General features: G+C 46.0%; 1 protein-coding gene across 3 annotated transcripts in view; it reads right to left on the bottom strand.

The window, feature by feature from the left end:
- ZSWIM8 (zinc finger SWIM-type containing 8) overlaps positions 1-21,147 on the bottom strand; it is a 56,387-nt gene that overhangs the window by 5,103 nt on the left and 30,137 nt on the right. For 2 of the 3 annotated variants that reach the window (XM_054070881.1, XM_054070879.1), the window contains exons 6-22: positions 20,516-20,597; positions 19,143-19,263; positions 18,582-18,783; positions 17,581-17,756; positions 14,328-15,327; positions 13,398-13,529; positions 12,283-12,462; positions 10,813-10,996; positions 10,145-10,243; positions 9,116-9,240; positions 7,631-7,862; positions 6,739-6,891; positions 5,780-6,002; positions 5,277-5,566; positions 4,323-4,546; positions 3,553-4,035; positions 3,051-3,219 (exon numbers count right to left, since the gene is read on the bottom strand). In XM_054070881.1, coding sequence (XP_053926856.1) covers positions 3,051-3,219; positions 3,553-4,035; positions 4,323-4,546; positions 5,277-5,566; positions 5,780-6,002; positions 6,739-6,891; positions 7,631-7,862; positions 9,116-9,240; positions 10,145-10,243; positions 10,813-10,996; positions 12,283-12,462; positions 13,398-13,529; positions 14,328-15,327; positions 17,581-17,756; positions 18,582-18,783; positions 19,143-19,263; positions 20,516-20,597 — 4,075 coding nt within the window. Of the gene's footprint in view, positions 1-627; positions 802-3,050; positions 3,220-3,552; positions 4,036-4,322; positions 4,547-5,276; positions 5,567-5,779; positions 6,003-6,738; positions 6,892-7,630; positions 7,863-9,115; positions 9,241-10,144; positions 10,244-10,812; positions 10,997-12,282; positions 12,463-13,397; positions 13,530-14,327; positions 15,328-17,580; positions 17,757-18,581; positions 18,784-19,142; positions 19,264-20,515; positions 20,598-21,147 lie in introns of all 3 variants that reach the window. The other variant, XM_009570733.2, reaches the window with a different exon arrangement.

Here is a 21,147-nt window from a genome sequence, read left to right as displayed (position 1 = left end):
GCCCTGCACTGGCTTTGCTGATCTTAAAGGCTCCCTTTTCCCTCCCCAAGCACCCACTGGGATAGGCCATGAATACATGCGAGTAGTTTACTACAATCTAAGCTTGATCATACACCCAAGACTGATAAACCTGTACCAGTTCAGGCAGAGACTCTACCCCCTCACAATCAGTGTGACTGGGGAAGGAATGCTGATCACGTACTCGCTTCTCTCTCCATGTCAGTCATAGACAGTCTGGCTGGAGAGGCACAGTGCACAGCCCTCTGTGCCGCTGAAGACTCAGTTGGTATTATTAGAGTTGTGCCTTCACTGTCCATGAGCAGCAGCAGCTGAACTCCATATTTTCACATAGTTACAACTCACACAACCACATCCAGTTTCCTTTGCTGACAGGCCAGACTCTTCCCAGCATTAACCCACTCAGCTTTCTCTTCTGCTCTGATGGCTTTTAACAGCAACTGCTCAATCTGCTATTGCTTTGTCTCCTCCACATCTGATCACAAATTGCCTTTCCCCATATAACAAAGATGCCATCACCCCCAACAGGTGCAGTAGCAATCTGCCAAACGGCAGTGCAAACCTGCAGCCCTCTCAAGGGGCCAGAGAAACCCCCTTGGCCGTCCTTACCAACTCGGTATGCGGAGTGGAGGTAGTGCAGACCCTGGGGGCTCACAGGCTGACTGTGCTGCTCATCCTCGGCAGGAAAACCCCCTGTAACAAGGGAGTTGGGCTGTGAGGACAGAGTTGTCAAGGAAGCCCCCTGAATCGCTGGGAACGTTGATCCTGCATGGACACTTCCTACTGAAGAGAGCAAAACAGCAGCATTAGGACCCACCACCAGCCTAAAAGAAGGTTTACTTGGGCCATCACCTCCCTCACCTGACCGCCCCCTGCCAGCACACTGTTCTGTTCTCCTAAACTGAACTACACAGCAACCACAAAACACAGGCTTACACTGGAAATACCACAGGCTGGGAACATCTCTTGTTTGCAAGGAGCGCCTGAAAGACGTCAGTTACACAGTTGCCCATCTCCTTTGCAGAATACCATGAACATGCACATCACCCATGTTTTACATGTAAATACATGTTTTGACTCAAAGGTCTTTCCTATTATTAAATGACATGTCCGGTTCTGATTTCTTGTCCAAGGAAACAAGCATGTGCATGTCTACACCTGATGAGGAACAACATTGAGCAGGAACAGCATTATTAAGTCACTTGGAAGTTCAAGTCCAATATTGTGAGGTTCCTCTACTTCTGCTGTAAGACAGTTGCTAGTCCATCCAGCTCCCACATGGGAAGGGTGTGACTGGCAGCAGCCTACAATCCATCCTCAGAAAGAAAAACCGCTGCAGGCACTACCAGTGCCTACCAACAGTAAAAACACCAAGGAAACTCGAGAAGCTCTGTCACCTTCAGGCACATAGCTGGTAGGCACAAAATCAAGGGCAATCACAGAAAGACCCATAACATGGGACCACCCAGACTTGTACAGGCAGTAGTTAACACTGAGCCTGTAAGCTATACTCTGACCAAGGACTCGAGCTTATCTAACTTTCTCTCTTGAGAAAGGTACGGAGAGGAAAAAGCAAGGCTTGCCTGAGAATTCCAGAGCAAAGATGCCATTGGGTGTGTGCACATTCGTGACCCTTACTTCACAGTTGCTTTGTAGTGCTACTACACCAGCTTGGGCAATGCTCCAAGTTCCAGTTTCTCCTCTTTCCCTGCCACCTTCAGCATTGTTTTCAGATGTTTACTAGTGAATAGTTAAATATCTGAGAACAACGTGCCTCCCAGGAAAGATCTGCCTGACCTCCTCAACCAAACGCACACATACTGCCAAACAACCCACAAAGTGGAGTAAAATCCACACTGCATTTGAAGTCTGGCCAAGGAGAATAACCAGTAAGAATGAGCTGAATTGTTGTCAGGGCTTGAGCGTCATCACATAACTAAGTACTCCAGGAATGGTGAAACTATTTAAAGAACGTGACACAGATGTTTATACAAGCCATAAACAGTGGCAACTGGAAAGGGAGAAGATGTTTTTTCCTTTCATTACTTTAGGTGCTCCAAGATGAGTTAGCAGTTCTGGAAGATTCATAACGCTTTGGAAGAGTACAGAAATGGTTTTCACAATTAAGAGTCACAGCATCAGCCCAGGACTAAGGCTGGCAGAAAAGGATGCTCTTCAGATCCAGAGGCCTTCAGGACTATTTTAATTGCTTTCATGGTGTTTTTTTGTTATCAAAATTCAAGAAAAGAATAACTGAAAAGATTCTCTTGATAATCTGGATATGAAGGAAGCCAACACAGCTCCTAAGTGCATTCCCATGTACCCAGTGAGCTGCAAAGCACCGGTAAGCAAACGCATAAACAGGCAAACATTACACTGGTGCAGTGAGAGCACATCCACAACTTGGTCACCACCTGCCATGCCAGTGCTGCAGAGTGCCCGATGAGTCTTCACCACCACTCTAGCCCCACCACAACACATGAGCAGCTGTTCAGACTGCCACTGACATCACCCTGCCAAAGCATCTGTCCTCTCCACAGAAGACCCACATTGTGGGCCCTGGCTGCCTCCAGTCCTTTTGGGCAGGACAGACACCTACTTGTGCTGCTGCAGTGGAAGACTGCCTGCTGCAGCACTCCATCCACTTGACCCAAAGGAACCACAAGAACCTGCTCAAGATCATCTATGCTCATTTTGCCCTACGGAAAGGGGGTGTAAAGCTCTAATAAGTTAGAAGTCAGGAGAGGCCAGGAGCACTCCCAACACACTTTAGTCTAACAGGCCAAAATAAACTCATACTAGAAATTAAGCCAAACAGAAAGTAAAGCTCCACTAGCTGAATCAGGCCCTGTTATGAATCCCAGCAACCCCAACCATGCACATCTTTAGACTGGGGCAGATTTGGTGAGAACTTTTCCATGCAAGGACTCTGGTCCCACTGTGGTCAATGGGGGGCAGGACATGAACCAGGGAGAGCTTGGAGCACAGTACATAAACCTGTGCTAGGCACAGCCCAGGGCTGCAACACCTACTCGCTACATTGGAAGACAGTGACAGTCCTGCCTCACTGTGATAGGGATGCACCGCAATCTGCGTCATGGATGGGACTGGCACACCAGGGAACGACACGGCTGTAGCTGCCAGTGACGGTGTTGTTACCGAGTAAGGGTACTGCGCTCCTATGAATGCTGGATGGACACCCTAAAACAAAAAATAAACAACAGTCACGTCTACTTGTCTGACCATTGAGTAGCAGTCCAAAATAGGATGTCCCGACACAAACCCCAGAGCATTCAGAGTCCAGTTGGACTGGTATACTCTTGAGACTTTACACGCACTCACAGAAGGCTCCTTGTGACACAAAAGCTGAGCTGGGGAGTCAAAGTAACTATCACAAATCAGCATGTAAGTGAGAGCAGAAGCAGTCTCAAGCCACCACAGGTCCGACACCACGCTCTCACAGCTAGACACACTCCCCCTGGAAGCAGCCACACAAAGTCATTGCAAATGAACAAGGCACAGGCCAAAACTCACCTGTGGGTACGCTGAGCCAGGCACCGGGAAGACAGCTGGGCGTGGCATGTGCTGGATAGTGTGTCCAATATATTGGGGGTTGCAGGGGATGTGAGTCTGCAGCGTGGTGTATGGGTGCAGGCCCTGCGTGTGTGTGTGAGCCATTGCCGGCCCTGACATCGTGTGCTGTGGGTACATGGTTGACCCTACAGAGATCACTGGCATGACTGTTGCTGCGGCAGTTACCGCAGCTGCCACTGTGACAGTGGTCGGCTCAGAAGTCACACGGTTGTCTGCCAATGCACGCACTGCTTCGGAGGCAGCCCGTGCACCACTGGCACTGCAGCCAGTGGCACCTTCTCTCTGGGCTGGGGTCCCACCAACAGTCTGTTCGTACAGCCAGTACCACTGGTGCGCTACTTCGAAGAGGACTTCTGGGTACACACCACCACCTTTAGCTGCTTCTTCCACTGCCATACAGGCCTTTTCCAGCATCAGATCGTCCTGGGGGCAGTGAAAGAAAAGCAGGAGTGAAGAATGCAAAACCAGAAATACAAGAAGGCGAAACTACAACAGGAGAAAAGAATAAGGCACTCTAAATTTACTGACGCCACGGGGAGCAGATATGTCAGAGCTATGCAGCAGAATAACCAGACTGACTCATGAAATACAAGAAATCCACAGAACTTGGATTAAGACTCTCCAGTACCAGAGTAGCCAATCCCACAAGCAACAACACATCCCTGATTTGGAAAACACCTTGCGCTACCCAGCCCCCTTGAGATGCTCACCTGCTCCTTACACTGAACCAGAGCTCTCTGGATCTCATTGGGGTTCAGGGCGTGGGCATGGGGCAGGCAGCTGAGTGCCAGTTCAGCAGCTGCCCGCACCATGTTGGAGTCCCTGGCCCGTGAAGCTCTGTCTGCCAATGATGCCACCTCCGGGGGAGTCAGATGTCCGTCCCAACACTCCACCAAGATGTTCAAGGCTGCACTACCAATCTCCATGGCCTGCCCTAAGAGAAAAAGAGAAGACTCTCACACCACTGTATGGCCAGCACCGGTCCAGTCAGGTTTCCCTCAATAAGAGAGGCTCTCCTTACTTCTTTCAATAGCAGCAACAGAGACCACTTGCTCCCCTTAGGCTCCATGTCACACTTAGGCTCTTCCTCCCCAAACACAGGACAGGCAAGAGCCCTCAATAAGCAAGCAGCGAGAGTACTGATAAGAAAGTTAAGCTAAAAATGCATATACAGCAGTCAGAAGAACTTGCTACTGCTGTTTTTATTACCCACAAACCGCAGCCTGGACTGTTGCTCTACTTCCATCATGTCAGGAGAACACAAATTTTCAAGGATGTGGGTTTTTTAAGGCTCTAGAAGCCATGTAGATAGAAAGCAGGCAATAGGTCTGGGCACAAACAGGAGGAGGAAAGTAAAATCCTGAACACAGCCAAAGAGCATGTTCGAACTCAGCAAATGTCTGCCTCTTCAGCATACCCCCAAAGAGGAAGTTAAGGCAAGTGGTCTATGGCTCTAAGGACTAAAGGATGTTGAAGTACAAACAAAAAGAAACAGGTCACTAGAATTTCCCAGGCCAAAACAAGCATCACGGTATAAATTACTGGTGCCCAGCTTGTGTCCCCGGCTGTGCCAACCAGCTTACAGGGATACCACAATATACTAGCACCACAATTTTGCAGCATAAGCTGACCTCCCTTCTTTCCCAATAAAGTTTTGCTGTCACCTGTGATCCAAGAGACATGGGAGGAGTACGTTCGAGAGAGCCAGTTGGGAGACACAAAGTTGTGCAGCCCTAGTGCATACAGCCCAATCTCGAAGGCGCAGAGGTGGAGGTTGCGGTGTGGTCCCTGGTGCCCACCACTGGAGGAAGGGTGGGTGAAGATGGAGGTACTGCTGTTTCCACCTGCTTTGATAAGGACTGTCTTGGCCAATTCAAAGTAGAAGTGAGCAGCTGCCTCTGAGGGCTGGTTTGGGACATGAGGAGCATGGCTCTCCAGGCGCCTCCCTTTATACCTAGAGGAGGAAGACAGAGGAGCCTTTCAGACAGTGAAGCCTTTCAGACAGCAACAAATACCCCAGGTTTTCTAGCTGGGGTGTGGAGTTCCTGTCTTTAGGCTCCACAGAAAACAAAGCAAACACTCCCAAGGAAGTACTTCCTGATGTACACGTGATAGTTCCCTGATGTACGCCTAACGGTTGCCTCTATGCATTGGTATTATTCATTACCTGCCAACCTCCACGGTCTTTGCACGGGCTCCCCCACTGGCTCTCCTGCTGCCACTGGAAGAGGAAGATCCCAATGAATCACTTGAGGAGCTGCTGATGCTGTCACTGTCCTGTCCTCTGCCCCAGGACGTTGATGCCCATCCCCCACGCAGCGGACGCCGACTGAGCGTTGGAGAACTGTCTGAGGTGGTTTCGGGAGCGCTGCTGTCAATACTAGCCATGCCTACAGCACCAGAACCAACACAGCAACATCAGCAGGCTTGGTAAATGTCTTGTGGGCAGCTGAACTCCTACCCACATCATCTGCAGCCCCAACTAGGATCCACTGTATCAGTGGCAGCCAGCCTCACAGCTGCGAGGCACTCAGCTTTGCAAATTAAGAGATATTAAGTCAGCTTGGCCGCAGATATCAGAGTTGTTTTGCAGTTCTCAGATTAGAAAGAACAGCATTTCTCTATTTCCCCATTCATATCATTCCATCAATCCATCTGCCAAACTTCATGGCAGAGTATAACAAGAAGGCAATGTACATACAACGTCAAGGTCCACAGACTGTATGAGTATGAAGAAAATACTTCAGGTATACACTGTATAATTTACACAAAGGTTATTCACATCCTCGGCCTCTAACTTACACCCTTCCCAAGAGAAGTGTAGAGGCAGCAGCTGCTCTGAATTTGTTTCTGAACCCAGGAGCACGGTGCTCTGCTCCCAGAGGCCTAACCCATCACACAGGACATATCAGGAGTGAGAAAGGTACAGTAACTTGCCATACAGAAGCGGGTAGGGCATCTGTGGAGCAAAGCCTATTTCTCCATGCCAAACAACACAGAGACAATCAGCTACTGTTGCAGTTACAGGAAAGGTTGTCATGTGGAGTGAATGAGCAAGGGGACCGCTAGACTCCAGCAGGCTACCCAGAACAGCACTAGATGCTGTATGAATTAGTCAGGTCCTACCTGTGTGTTTCTTCTTTTGCCTGACAGGCGAACCCCAGCATCTCCCATTGTATCCACCTCGGCTTCCAAGGGCCAGGCGACTGGGGACCTTTCCCTCTTGTTTCAAGATGGTGGCTTCTGCAGCCGGTTCGCAGGGGGACCTCTGAGAGCTCTCTGCACCAACGAGACAGTGACAAGGTAAACATTATTTGTTTCTGTATCTCTAAAATCAGATGGGGCCATTTGAAAGACATCAACATCAAAAGACACACGATTTTTATAAAATGAGTGGTAGTCATGAGCAGGATCATCTCAGTTTCCTTTTAGTATTAAGCGTATCATCTGACACACAGCCAAGAATATCTAATCTTAACTTGAGATTTGGAAAATTTGCTGCAACTACAGAGAAATTTTAGAATAAAAATGTTCCAGTGATCCTGGAACATCTTCTACTAGCACTGACCTCTTTGAGAAGAGCTAAGAGACTATCTGCTTTCCACCAAACACTGGTGGATGTGATGTTTGCCACTAATGTAGAGGCACAGCTTGACGAAAACCATGTTCCCCTCTAATGCCCTTCAGCAACCTGATCTTGCACGAAAGTACCTGAGTGTGAAACTTTATAAAACGCTGCACATCTGTGATACAAACTCAATGGATGAAGCCACCATATTTTGACGTTCACAACTGACTTGAGATAGGAAAACCTGAAAACTCACTTGAATTTCTACACAATATGTACCAAAACGTATCCAGCCAAACAGGCAACAGGGGAACAACATTCTAGTGACCACTAAACAGCCAGATGGGAATATAAATCACTCTACTTCCCAAACAAGACAAAAATGTACAGTTAGAGTTTTGCACTGAGAAACAAAGGGTTTCAGCACAGCCCTTACAAAGACCCTCTTACCCTGTGTGCTCTTCTCCACGAAGTTCTCAGGACTGCTCTGGACTGCAGGGCTTACAGCCGCTTGCTGAGTGACAGTAGTCCCTGGAAGCTGCTGGATTGCTGCTGCGGACTGGGCAGCGTGCTTGGAAGGAGATTTCTGATTTGCTACTGTAGGCTTGCTGGATGAGTAGAAGGAACTCAGAGTCTGTGGTTTGTGAGTTTGACTCTCTCTGTCCAGGAGTTTGTCTAAAATCTTTAGCAGCAAGAGAAAAAAAAAAGAGGCATTACACTAAGACGTACAGGGAAACTGGCAAAAGAGCTTTTCCTGGGAGACAATAAATTCTACTTTGTTAAGGAAAAAAAATGAAATGTTTATTCTCTAGAAAGCAGGTATCATCTTCCTGCCCTGAAGATCAACAATGCCAGCTAAGAGCCATGTGCCCTGCACTAATGAACAAGCAAAGATTCATTCATACCCATTTCCACTTAGAAAGGACGGGCTTTGTTTGGAAAGCACCCAAAACTCACAATACCAGTAGCAGTTTTGGTACCTTAAAGACATAACAGAGGACTCTGTATTTAGTTCTGCCAGCCCTTAGATGTTCTTCTTTAACTCATCGAAACTCTGCTCACCATCCAAAAAACCCTGTCATGCTGTTACTGAGAAAGTGGTGAAACCTTTTGGACTTTCAGACCCTAGAGAAACTGCCTTCTGTCGGCCTACAACACTTTGTTATTCTCATTTATTATGGAATTAGGGAACAATGCACAACCACGTTTCATGGGTTTGTCTGTTGCTCCTGTTTATTCTCCACACAAAGTGAACACCTCGATTGTGACAGAGCATTTCTTTGCAAATGACCGATATCACAGTGTCCCAGCTATTCACTGCAGGAGTGAAGAGTGCTTTTACTTTAGGAGCCAGAGAGATCCTAATAATATACTTGCTTGGTAGAAGGGTTTCTGAATATAAAAGATTAATAAAACCCTTCCTAAAGTTTTGGCAGTTTTCAATACCTGTTCCTTTGGGTTGAGGGTGGGGACAGAGCTTTACTCTCTCTCCTAGGTGAAATTAAGACACAGGTGAAAGAAATCATGTATCAAAGAGGTGAGAGATGAAGAAGCAAAGGCTTTGCTAAATATAGATACACTGTTCTGCAAGCCAGCATCCTTGCAGCAAAACCGAACCAATCGCCAGACCCCACACATGGTACACACTGAGAAACCCTCGGACACAGGACTTGTTTTAGCAGCTAAGCAAAAGAATAAAACCAATGAGGACGCATCTCCTGACTGGACCTTGAGAAACCCTGGAAAGACTGCCTCTCTCAGGGCAATGCACACTGCACAACTGGACCTGTGGAAGAATCCAAACATTACAGGACAGCTTGCAAATCATCAGTACATGAAAAAGTGACTCACGTTCACTGGCAAATCTATCAAATCCATCAAAACCCAAACACAGTTTGCTCTACATCTCCCTCTTCTGTTTAAAGGCAAACTCACCTTCTTCAGCTTAGACTGATCGTCCTTGTAAGTAATCATCAAGGCCAGGGCGAGATCCCCCTTCTCCCTTCGGGTGCCTTCACACAGCAGAGGATGCTCCGCTTCACTGACAGTTGTTTTCATGCCTGCAGGCAAGAGAAGAGGGGATGAGGAGATAGGTGACTTCAGGAGACTACATCACATCCTGAGCACTAGCTGCACCTCAGACTATTCACTCCCATGACAGACAAAAGATCATTTTTTCCCCCTACTTTCCTGTTAACTTCAGCGATAGGACATGAACATACAGGAGCTGCTGTGTGTCCTCAGAATGCTAAGCTGGCCCCAACAGAACAACCAGGTCCTCTTATGCCATGGGAAGAGTCCAGGAAAGCCCACAACTCCATCCTGAAACAAACTTTTACAGTTTCTGCAGATGCGACAAGCCAGCATGCCCACACCATAAAACTCATCTTTCTCCTTTTAGAGATGAGGCAACAAATGACAGGCCTTGTTTAATCCATTCTATTCCTTTTTGCATGCTGCTCTAAAAAAGGCACACAGCATTGTCAACAAAATATATATCACCACTGCTTTGTTGTTGAAGCTGATAAATAAGGGAGGAATACAGTATTACGGTAAGATCCTAACTTACACAGTAATGCATGAGAGTACTTAGGCTAGTCTTTCATCATCATCATCATCTAACCTCTTCTGAAATGATTGCCTTTTGTTCTCTGAAACCCTCCATCTCTATTAAAACCCATGTAATACATCATCTGTGATAAAAGAGCAAGAAGAAAGCTAACATTCACGTTACTGCTTTAACATTCGGTTCCTGCTCTGTAACCCACTTCCATTTTTCACAGCTTTGCAAAGGCACCTCAATGATGGCATGCAGAATCCTTCTGCACCTGGGTCTCAGACCATGCAGACATTTCCGTTTCTGCACCAAACCGGAAGGAATTACCGACTCTCACTATCCAAAACAAGGCGGGATGTGATGCAGAACATGGATGAAGAAAGACTTTTCTTGTAAAAGATTCTTACCAAGAGCAGCAACAGCTGCCTCAAAACCAAGCTCTTCATCTCCAGGCATTTCGTTATTCCAATTACGGCTTGGGGGCCTGGAGCCTGTAGGAGAAACCACTGAAAGGAGACAAGAGAATTAGTGTCCAGCTTTCAAAACTGGGACCTAACGGCAAAAGCCATTTCTAAGTGCTTTCTGAATCTGCAGAGCTCCCTGTGGTCCTATTCCTAGCCTTGCATCAGTGTCAAGACCAGAGCGCTGTCTTGGGTTTTTTTTCCCTTTTCTCTAAATTCAAGAGGCTCTAAACAAGGCAGTCAGGCTCTAAACCTTGCCAAGTCAGTTTCCTGGTCCCAGGCTGCTGGGTTCTTTTCTAAATGCTATATCAGCTTCCTCACGCTATAACCAGCATAAGAGTAAAACAGTCAGCCATTTATAACTGTTTTACAAACACACAGGGTGCTGAAATGCGGTAGTCTTCCAGTTGTTTTCAAATGCAAGCAGCATAAGAGACAATTCCATTGGGGTACAAAGAACCTCTGAAGTGGCATGGAGGGAAGAGCAAGTAACAGCATGGGAAGAATCAGGATGAGGTTATTCTTATACAGAAGATATTTTCTCTCTGAAAACCCCTCAACGTCTGGCGCTTCAGAACATGCCTTTCCCACACCCCAGCCAAAGCAGATGGTACCTGGAGTGCACAGGACATCAAATATAAAGCTTGCCAACATCAGAGGCAGGACAGGACGGTAGTCACACAATGTCCCTTCTCGTAGCTCTTCAGCTCTTCCTCGAATGGTATTCATCTCATTAGTGCCCAAGGGAATCTTCTTCAGGAGGGCTGCGATCTCAGACTCCTGATATGCCAGCTTCACCTGGTGGTACCCACAAGGAAGCAGAAGCTGTTATCAGCATAGGCCCTGTGGGCAGGGGATCATTTTTCCCTATCCATAAGTTAAAGTACACCAATAGTTTCTATTGGATCATTAAATTATAGCAACTCTCAGCGCCCCAGCCACCTCTGCCATTCTCTCCACACTCAACACAGATTTTCAAATCTAATACAAGTCATGCCTCACACTGAAACAGAACTGTTCTTTTACTCAAATTGTGACTCTTGAGCTGCATACAGGAAAAACACATCAGCTTTCACAAGAACAGCAGGAGAAGTGTTTCACTGGATAAGTCAGTAGAAAAGGTGATTACTCCTAACTGTAGGGGGAAAAAAGGATGCTGAAAAGCAATACACCTGTTTGAGACACCAGGAACTGAGGAGCAGAAGAATGGGCATAGGGTGGCAGCACATGTGCCACCAGGACAAAAACCACTACATTTAACCGCTCCGCGTCATTCCTGCATTCCCTCCATAGCATGTGACAGTGATTGTTTTCTCCTCGGTAACTGCTGACTGTCAATCTTCTAATCAGACCCCAAGAAGCCCAGATTAGTGTAACAAGCGTAGCTGGCAGACACCTAGCAACAATACACACTTCCAGGGACCACACAGCCCTGCAGCAAAAAACAAGGCAGCTGCAAATCACACAGACAAGGTCTCCATTTGATACTGCTTTCTTCCGAACAGAAACCTTAATAATAATCAAGCAGCATACCAAATCATGTGTCTGCACAGCACATATGTTCACTTGCCAAAGAATGAGATATCAGCAAGAGCAACAGCTTTCAAACATGGAACAAGTGCACAAATTCACCCTAAGGAATAAGCTTCAAACCAAGTCACCAGTGCAAATATGGACGATTCCATTTAAAATGGCTTTATTTTCCCCATATTAGCCAAGCAAACTGGAAACATATTTAAGTAGTAAGCTGTTCTAACTGAAATAACATATTCATAAAAGATTTTGTACTCATTTCAATATTGTCAAGCCTGTAGCTTCATGTGAAATCAAATGCCAGTTGGCATCAGAGGACTGAGCTTCCCATCAACGAAAGTAATGCCAAGTGAAGGGATAGTTCGAACCATTTTTCTGGCAGATCAATGTGTGCTAACAGGATGTGCACACAATCCATTTAGTCCCACTGCTATCAACTTTAAGGAAACGTAAAACCAGACTTCAGGAGTTGAAATAAGAACCACATGAGCAAAAGCACTGAGGCAGCACAATGTTTCTTATGGATACTGCCTTTCTGAGATGTTTCATACCTCCAGAGCCTTTGTAGAAGCAGGTGGTCTCTGCAGCTCCAGAGCAAACATTCCTATTCGGAAAGCCAGGTTGTGGTACTCCAACCGCTCACTCAGCACAGTCAGCAGAAAAGCAGCTTTAGACAAGGTGTTGGTTGCCATCCACGTCTGCTTGCTCGTTGATACCTTGTTCTTTTTGCCCTGTTTTAGGAGGAATTTGTCAGAAGACACTTTCCTATATATTCTAAAAGATCCTGCACTTGTCCTCCTACCCATTGCAATAATCAGTAGACAGGTGAAAGAATAAAGCACATTTAAATTTTGTTCCCTTTGCTGAGGAATCACAAACTCCAGTTGTTACCGCTGAACATCATTCCTTCCCCACCTCACCACAGCACAACACAGTAGAAGAATTGGCCTGCTGGTAAGACAAATGTCCACTATGAGACTGATGATGTGTGGGCAGATGTTGGATATCTGCCCCTGCCAAGGGGATCCTTCCATACAAAAAAGACAGTGCTCAGTGCCCCTACAAGGGTTTTTCCAGAAGTTTATGCTTATTTCTTTCCTCTCCAACCCTCTATCCTGAAACAGCAAAACTTCTAACATTCCCAGTGGTGCACACCAAGGAAGAGGAGACGATGGCTTTGGAAAGAATCACAAGAAACAGGCAGGTCACCTGCACAGAGCTGCACAAACATTGAAATTTCTGAGGCTGCTCTATAATCTCACAGCACACAGCAGCCGGTACCTCACAAACAGGACTTGAAGCTGATGTTAAATAGGGTGCTTTCTTCAACCAGATTTAAAATAGGTTCCAAAAGGAGCTGCAGCTTTTAACAGACAAACCAGGCTTCTCTCTGAAGCACAAGGAAAAGTGAAGAAGCTTTTAACTAAACTCGAGTTTCTGAAGGCTCCCAGTCCTGCTGAATGGCCTCTTATTTTCGTTCTCCCTTTTATTCACCCACACAAGCACAGTGATCAGATACATTAACAACATCCAGAGAAGTTCAGCCCAGAGGAAGCATCAGTGAAGGGACCTGAATAACAGCAAATGAGAAGCGCCTGCGAATGCATCCCACATATTCCTTCTAACTTATCCTCTACCCCCACAAGTAGAACGACACTCTCTCTACCTTAGTTGGTGGCTGCTCCACTTTGAGATCTGGTGGGTTGGCCAGCAAGTCCCTAGCAAGCTCTACAGTTAATCGGCACGCTTCATTACTGTATCCATGTGCGTACAGGGCCTCTGCACAGGCAAATAGGATCTGCAAAAAAGAACAGATGGACACGTTCAAACCAGACTCCTCCAGGCTGGAGCTCACCTGCTCAATCCACTTGCTGCCCAGACTCTGCAAACACAATTCACAGCTAACTTTGGCAGCAGACGTTCTCAGAGCTCTCCTTGCCTGCACCATTCACCACCATCCTTTTAAATACTCCCCTAAAAAGCCTTTTCTTCTGTGATTCAGTCCCAATCTGCCTCCAAGTACTACATAAGATCAGAGAATAACTCAATAAAACCTAAATCCCATACTGAATGACTATAACTATTTCCACACATCTCCAGGTCAGTGGCTTGCTCATATAGGTGTAAGCTCTAACGATACTTTGAGGTTAACATAGGGATGTGGCACAGTCCATTTCCATTGCCTCTGGCTTCCCAGAGAATTTCTGCTTACACAGTTCAATTGAAATTTGTCTTGATGGGCACGTCTTGGTCTTACTTTTAATTTCAGCTCAATTCTGTCATTTCCAAGAGTGAGACTAGGACAAAAGTGCACAGTTTTGTCGACATTTGTAAATCCCGGAGTGCGAGATGCGACCAGTTAAAACTGGGACTTGAAGTTAGCACAGAAATCAGGAGTCAAGCTTGTGGGAAAGAGATGCGTCATGCCACTGCATTAAGACTATAGATACCTTATGATACTACGGGTTATGATGACATGATTAAGTACTTGATTTAATCACATACTGGGTTAAGTGTGACAGCTAGAAGGGTGGAGAGACCATGACGTGTACAGTAAGCAAAACTGCAAAACAGCAAAACTGCAAATTCAGCTCACCTCCATCCGGTTCTCCTGCTCCAGAGGCTTTATACCAGCAAATATATCCTGTTCCTCTTCATTCCCCCCTTCAGCTTTGTCATCATCTTCCTTGGCTACCTCTTGTGGGTTCAGATAGTACACCTGGTAATCATCTTCCTCTTCCCCATCGTCCCCTCCCCCCACGGCACCATTCTCCCCTACTTCTTCTGACTTCAGGCCCACACCACTGCTGTTCTCATCTGCAGAGGGTAGGTCGTCATCGCCACTACCTATTTCCCCCACTGGATCCTTGGGCGATTTCTTGGCCAAGGAACTGCTCCTGACAGTGGGCTCAGGTCCCTCAGAGAAGTACACCCCACCATCCTCCTCAAAGGCGTCCCTGTAGCTCCTACTCAGCGGGCTTTCAGTAAAACTAAAGGTGTTGCTGGCTTCCGCCCCCAGAGCCAGACTGCTGTCATCCAGGCTCATCTCTGCCAAGTCCGGCTCCAGAGAGCTGTCTTCACTGCTCATGCGGCGTTTCCCACTGTGTTTATTGGCCAAGCCTTTGCTCACTGGCAACTTCGCTTTGCCCACTGCAGTCTTATACACAGCTTTGTCACCTTCTGCTGAAAGCCGTCTCAGAACCCTCTGTGGTGTTTCAGAGACAACTTTACGCTTTCCAGTAAGTTCCTTCGGCCGAACTGCTGGCTCCTGGGAAGAGGGACGCAGCCTGTCCCCAGGCTGCAGACACGTCTCCTGTCCATGGGCTCTACCAGTCTCACAGGCAGCTTCCGCACATTGCAACCGGCAGCTCCTCTGCTGGATGGCCTTAACCCAACAGAATGAGTTCTTCTTGTCAGTGCTGCTATAGGTGATCCCCGGAATGGGATAAGCTTCCTCCCAGTTGAAGTAACAGGCTTCCACAGCTGGCTTGAAACCCTGGAAGAGCTTCTCCAGGGATTTCTTGTGCTGACCCCTCTTAACGTTATCTATGACTTTGAGCTGCCACTGTCTGAGCTGTGAGCAAAGGTCCCTGCGCCTACGAGAAGAAGAGGACAGGTCAGAAAGCAGACACAAGCTGCACCTGCGACAACTATCTCTTAACCCACAGAACGCCTTCTTCTCTTGGTCAGAAAGATCTTCTGCTGAATTAAAGGTAGACAGCATCAGTAAAAAGACAGGCTGAAAAAAGGAAACGGGCATATTAACAATCAAGTCTCAGACAGGCCCATGATACAGAAACAAAATGCAAACAGCATCAACATGAAAGCATGATACAAACTGAGAGGTTTAAAATGAAACACTGCCTGCCCTGTTTGCTTCTCTGCCCAGAAAAGGTAACAGTGATGTGAGCCCTTGCAGTCTGAGACCAGTTACTGCCATGGGGAATGCTCTTGGCATCACTCATAAACAAGTGCACAGTGGCTGTGAACAGCCCTGTGAACATCTCTGGTCAGGACATTCACATGTACAATCTAAACAGCCGACCCAGGGAAGCACAATGCCAGACTGGATCACCTAATTACTTACCTTTTTACTCCAACATGCCTCTCTAGGGCCCAACAATTTAATTTCGGCTTTAGCAGGTTTTCCTCGAGAGACTAAACTATTGTAAGGCACATGCACAGAACAAGCAAGACAAAAATAACTGATGTTCTAATAACCCTGAGGAAGAAGCAAGTTGGTAGGGTTATAGACACTGAAATTACACAGCAGTTAGCCCCTCGCCCCATATTACCATGGTAAGGACAAAGCATTACTGCATTTCCCAGCTCCAAATCTCATGTGGGGCCTAAGCATATGGGTGAGAGAGTATAGATGGATTACACTTCTGGGTAAGCTAATTCCAGAAAAGGAAAAGATATCTCCAGAAATTGTACCGAGCATCTTAATCAACTGAGATCTGAGGCACGCGCCCAACACTTCAGTCTGCTCAGATTTCCCATCCAAAGCAAAAGCACAAAAACTCAAATCAAAACAAGGAGCAAACTGGTGGGGCTTAACCAAGGAGAGGATTTGCAGAAGGAAAAAGAAGGGAGAACTACTCAGGAAAGGTAACATCAGGATAAGAGCCTACAATGAATTAGGAATGAGGTAGCAAGTTGCTTTATGATTCACTAGGAAGAATGGCAAGGACTGGCAGAAGAGGGTTCTTGTCACTGACTATTCAAACACCAAGAGAATGGATAATCAAGCAGGAGTGTTTCAATTATGCATGAGCCTAAGGAGATCTGAGCAAATATGAACTGCACCAGATAACTCAAATGTGAGTACACACAGCACAACTTCATCCTTTATTAAAAGCCAAAATCTTTTATGGTTTTTCTATGTGGTCTGACTGAAGTTTGTGTTTATTTAAAGCTTTGTTCCCAGCTTCCTACAGTTTTTGATATGTCTTCAACTCCTGTATTTAGCTACTTCATATCATAAACTGTACAAGTCAGAAGGTGCATCCATTCTAGTGTCGCTCATGTACCTTATATAGATCGGACGTTTTATTAATGTTGCACAACAATTACAGAAAGCAAGCCCTGTTAGGGTGTAAATCCACTGAAAATATCATCCTACTTTCATTTGGCCTGAAAAACTCTTTCTGAGCACTGGTAGCACATTAAACTGATTCAGTACATTCTACACACCACACTTTGCAGACAAGATGACAAAATACATTATTACAATGCCAACCGCACTATCTCCACACGAGCCCTCAGTACCTCCATTGTTATTTATGAGTGCTAAATAAAGATGGCAGGGATTTACCAAGGCACAAGACGGGCTAGAGACCTGCAGAAGCCTCACAATTTTCCCTCAGACACTTGAAAACACTGACTGAAAGTCATATACCAGTGACACTGCTCACCAACAAGCTGCACAGAAAGCAAGAAATGGTTTATCTTGAAACAGACAATAGTGGGCTAAACAGAAATCCATTAAAGTGCTGAAGAGTTGAAGTAAGAAAGTATTAAAATGCATTGGTAGCCAGAGTTATCATTCAAAGAAATGTTCTCCACTAGGACACTGAAATGCAGGCTTACACTTGCAGGTAAAAGAGAACTCTCAGAAACCAAATTATTCACACTATATGATGTTGCTGAATGTGAGCAGCAATAGCAATTAAAGGTTAAAGTAATTACAGTGCTCTTGTACCTTATACCACACATGGTGCAGAAGAATTAATGGCTGAACAGGCAATGAGGCAATGACACAAACACAAGACATCTACAGGAAGAAGCTCTTGAGTGTGCTGAATGTCACAGAAACAAATGAGACCACGTTGGATGCTAGTGCTCACCTCTGTGGACTGATAGTTGGGTCAAGGACCGCCAGCCTCCAGAGAACCACCATCTCATCACACATGCTTGCACAAGCGTGAGCCGCGACTTCCGACTGGCCATTGCTGCGTCCCGTGTGCCCGCTGGCACTGCTGTGCGAGGCAGAAGTCCGCACACTGTACCACCAGCCGGTTATCTGCAGAAGAACATGCTCAGTGGAGCTGTGGCTGTGGCCAGCAACCCACACCCCGCTCTCACAACCACAAGGAAACAGGATCCATAGCTAGTACCATGTCTTCATTTGGCTCCAAAATATTTGGTATATGGGGCAAAGGGTCTCTCAAAGTTTCTCTGGCTGCAAGGCACATACTCACAGAACAGAACACTGACAAGGAGGTTCTCTTGCTAAATGCCTTCACGCTTGTAGGGAAACAGTGAACAAATGTGATGAACTAAGCTTTTCCTTTCCTCTGCTAAAAACTGAGGTATGTGATAGAGCAATAAGAAAATTTGCATTGCATCTTACATTATTGAGAGATTGGTGTCCTGAACTGTCAAAGGAAACCTCTTTCTTAATACTAATTAAAAAAAAAATTAAAAATTGATTGCTTAAGCCCCTCAAAAGATATCATCTAAAAAAAAACCAAAGAGCCTGAGATTCTACCACCCAATTACATATCTAGTCTGTGAAAATGACAGCTCAAAGGTGATGTACTTTGCCTAGGAAAAATAAAAATCATAAAAATAAATCACCTTGACTGTGCAGAAATCTAATCAACTGTACTGAACAGAAGAGTGCAGATTCCCTATATTCCTGTTGAAAGGGTTGAGGTATTTTGGGAATATAGTGTTGCTGGAATATCACTGGACTGGCCTAAGAGTAAACATGATATTAGAGTGAAGAAGCACATGCCCATTACATAACGTTTATCCAGCCATGGATTGTACAGGCACACGGCATCAGGCACTGGCTCAGCCTGGTCCCCAGATTTCCCCCCTCAGAGAACAGAGATTTGAGTACCTGCTCATAGTTGAGACACTGATCAGTCAGAATCTCCAGTAAAGGAGCTGCATTGCTGTCCCGTCTCTTAAACATCTCCCGCACAATGGAGAGCAGGTTCCAGATCCCCTCAGGCTCCCTTCCTCGCAGGGGACGCAGGAGACAGGCCCACTCAGCAGCAGCTGGTGGCTCCGTGGAAGAGAGGTACATTGAATTCACATCACTGTGGATAAAACAGAAGGGCAGTGATGAGGGGAAAATGAAATCAAGCACAAGCTATACAAAACCCCTGAGTGTATTCGACATCCAGCAATATATTTGCACCTCAAATGGGACAGAAATGCATAACCTAAAAGAGAGGGTGCACATCAAGACGGAGAATCCCACACCAGTAAGATATTGTGCAAATATAGTGTGCTCTACTGAAATAATCATTTGATAAGCCAGGTAAAAGCACAGTCTGGAACAGAGACTGTGAAATGTGGCATACTTCAGCCCACAGCAACACATAAGGGCACAGGCCATACAGAGAATAAGGTTACAGGAATGTCCCATTTTCCCCCTCAGTGGAACAGGGTTTACCTAAAAACAACAGGAGAGGGTCCACAGAACTTATGAAGGGTTTTCTTTATGTTGTCACTCAGAGTAGATTCATCCAAGTACCAGGTGCTTTGATCTGAGGCAGAGGGTCCAGCAGTGGGATCTTGACAAAAAAAAAAACAACACACAGTCTTCAGGCTTGGAAGAGATGTTACTCTGTGTGCCCAACCACAGAGGTTACAGGGAGCATGCAGGCAGTGTCACTCAGTTCATTGCACTCGCTGCAAGACTTGTTCTACAGCACTATCTGAGAGCACTATCACATCATCCTACCCACTGACAACACTAAACTGTGAGACAGGGCTGGCGTGCTGAGCAGCAGCGCTATGACCAGCAGGGTGAGCAGGAACTCAAGGACCGTGCCAGCAGAAACCTCACAAAGCAATTTGAATTAAAACATAAACTTCTGTACCTGGGACAGAAAACCCCAGGCATCAGCACAGACTGAAAACCAAATGGCTGAGTAGCTGATAGGGTTTGGTAATTACAATGGATGCCAAGTCAAACACAAGCCAATGGCAAACCTTCACTGAAAACACAAGGGAAAACCAACCTGCAAACTGGACTGTATGAGGAAAAGCACAGCTGGCAGGTTTAAGGAAATTATTTTATTCTCCTCTACCTGGCACTGGTCAAGTTACAGCTGGAATATATCCAGTTTTCGGTCCTCCAGACCAGGAACAATACTAGGAAGCCAGAGAGGATATAGCGGAGGGATATCAAGATAGTTAAGAGCACGGAAAACATGCACCTGAGGAAGAGGGTCTCATTTAATCTAAAAAGGAGAGAGTGAGAAGAGTTCACTGGCAGCCTGCAACTACTTGGAATCACAAACACAATGCAGACAAACTCTTCTTCATAGTAAATTATGATAAAAAAGGGACATATTGGACATTAGGAAAAAATGTTGACTAAAAGGGTAATGCAGCACTAAAACAGGAATAATCCTTAAAGTCTCCAGTAATCAAGACTTGGCTAAGCCAGCCCAAGCCACATCTAACCCAGTCACAAAAAGTGTCACAAAAAGTCCTGCTTCAGACAGGAGAGGTCCCCTTCAATCAGTATTTCTAGGAGTCTATAATTAACACAGACTTAAAAAGAAAAATCTTCTGCTTGAAGGGTGCTTTGCCTGATGATCCCTTCCTCTGCACACTCTGAGGCATCCACCACACCAGCAAGCGGCTGCTGCTGTACCATAACAGACATTCAAGTGCCTTTAGTGATCCCTTTTCCTTGACCTCCACCTGCAATCCTGGCGGCATGGTAACAGCCCAGTTCAGAAACTCAAAGCAATAGAAATATATTCATTTTCTCTCGGTGAGATAGATTACTGAAATAAGATATATCCTGGTTACCTGGGGCTCCACACACTGTGTTGATGGCAGTAGACTGAGAAGATAAGAGCTCATCCAGCAAGCGCTGAGCAGTTGGAAGAATCTGAAAACAGGAAGCAGATTTTCCTTATCCTGGTACACCCAGCCAAAGATCTGCCTGGATTTTCAGGACTGAAGCACTCACAATTTCAGAAGTATCAAACATACATAGTCATGTTTTCAGAAAGGACGACAGAGGGTGCTAAAGATTCCACAATAGTTATAAGTGAGATGTAAATTACTTGCAGCAGATCACTCGATATTCTTACCTCTCTCCACAATACAGCTGTCACAGATTACCCTCACTCTAAAGTGAGGCAGTTGAGAAAACCTGCATTTGCAAATAATATAGACCCAGCTCAAACAGAGGGAAGAAAAACATTTTGTGTTTGAGCCACCTGAAGAAACAAACTCAGCATTAAGCTGTTCTTCTACCTTTTGCCACCACAGCATATTTTAAGTCACCGTGAAGCAGAGAATTCACAGCTCTAGGCAATGTCACAGCTTCAGGGTGAAGCATCAGGGACCTGCAGTGCCTCTCCTTCAGGCATTCTTGCCAAGATATTCATATTTCATTGGAACAGGAGTAGTGGCTCCATGAAGGGAAATAGCTC

This window comes from Cuculus canorus, chromosome 7 (assembly GCF_017976375.1).
Source record: "Cuculus canorus isolate bCucCan1 chromosome 7, bCucCan1.pri, whole genome shotgun sequence".
In the NCBI taxonomy this organism is placed as follows: Eukaryota; Metazoa; Chordata; class Aves; order Cuculiformes; family Cuculidae; genus Cuculus; species Cuculus canorus.
The sequence above is the reverse complement of the archived record's forward strand: the minus strand, read 5'-3'. Positions and strand labels throughout refer to the sequence as shown.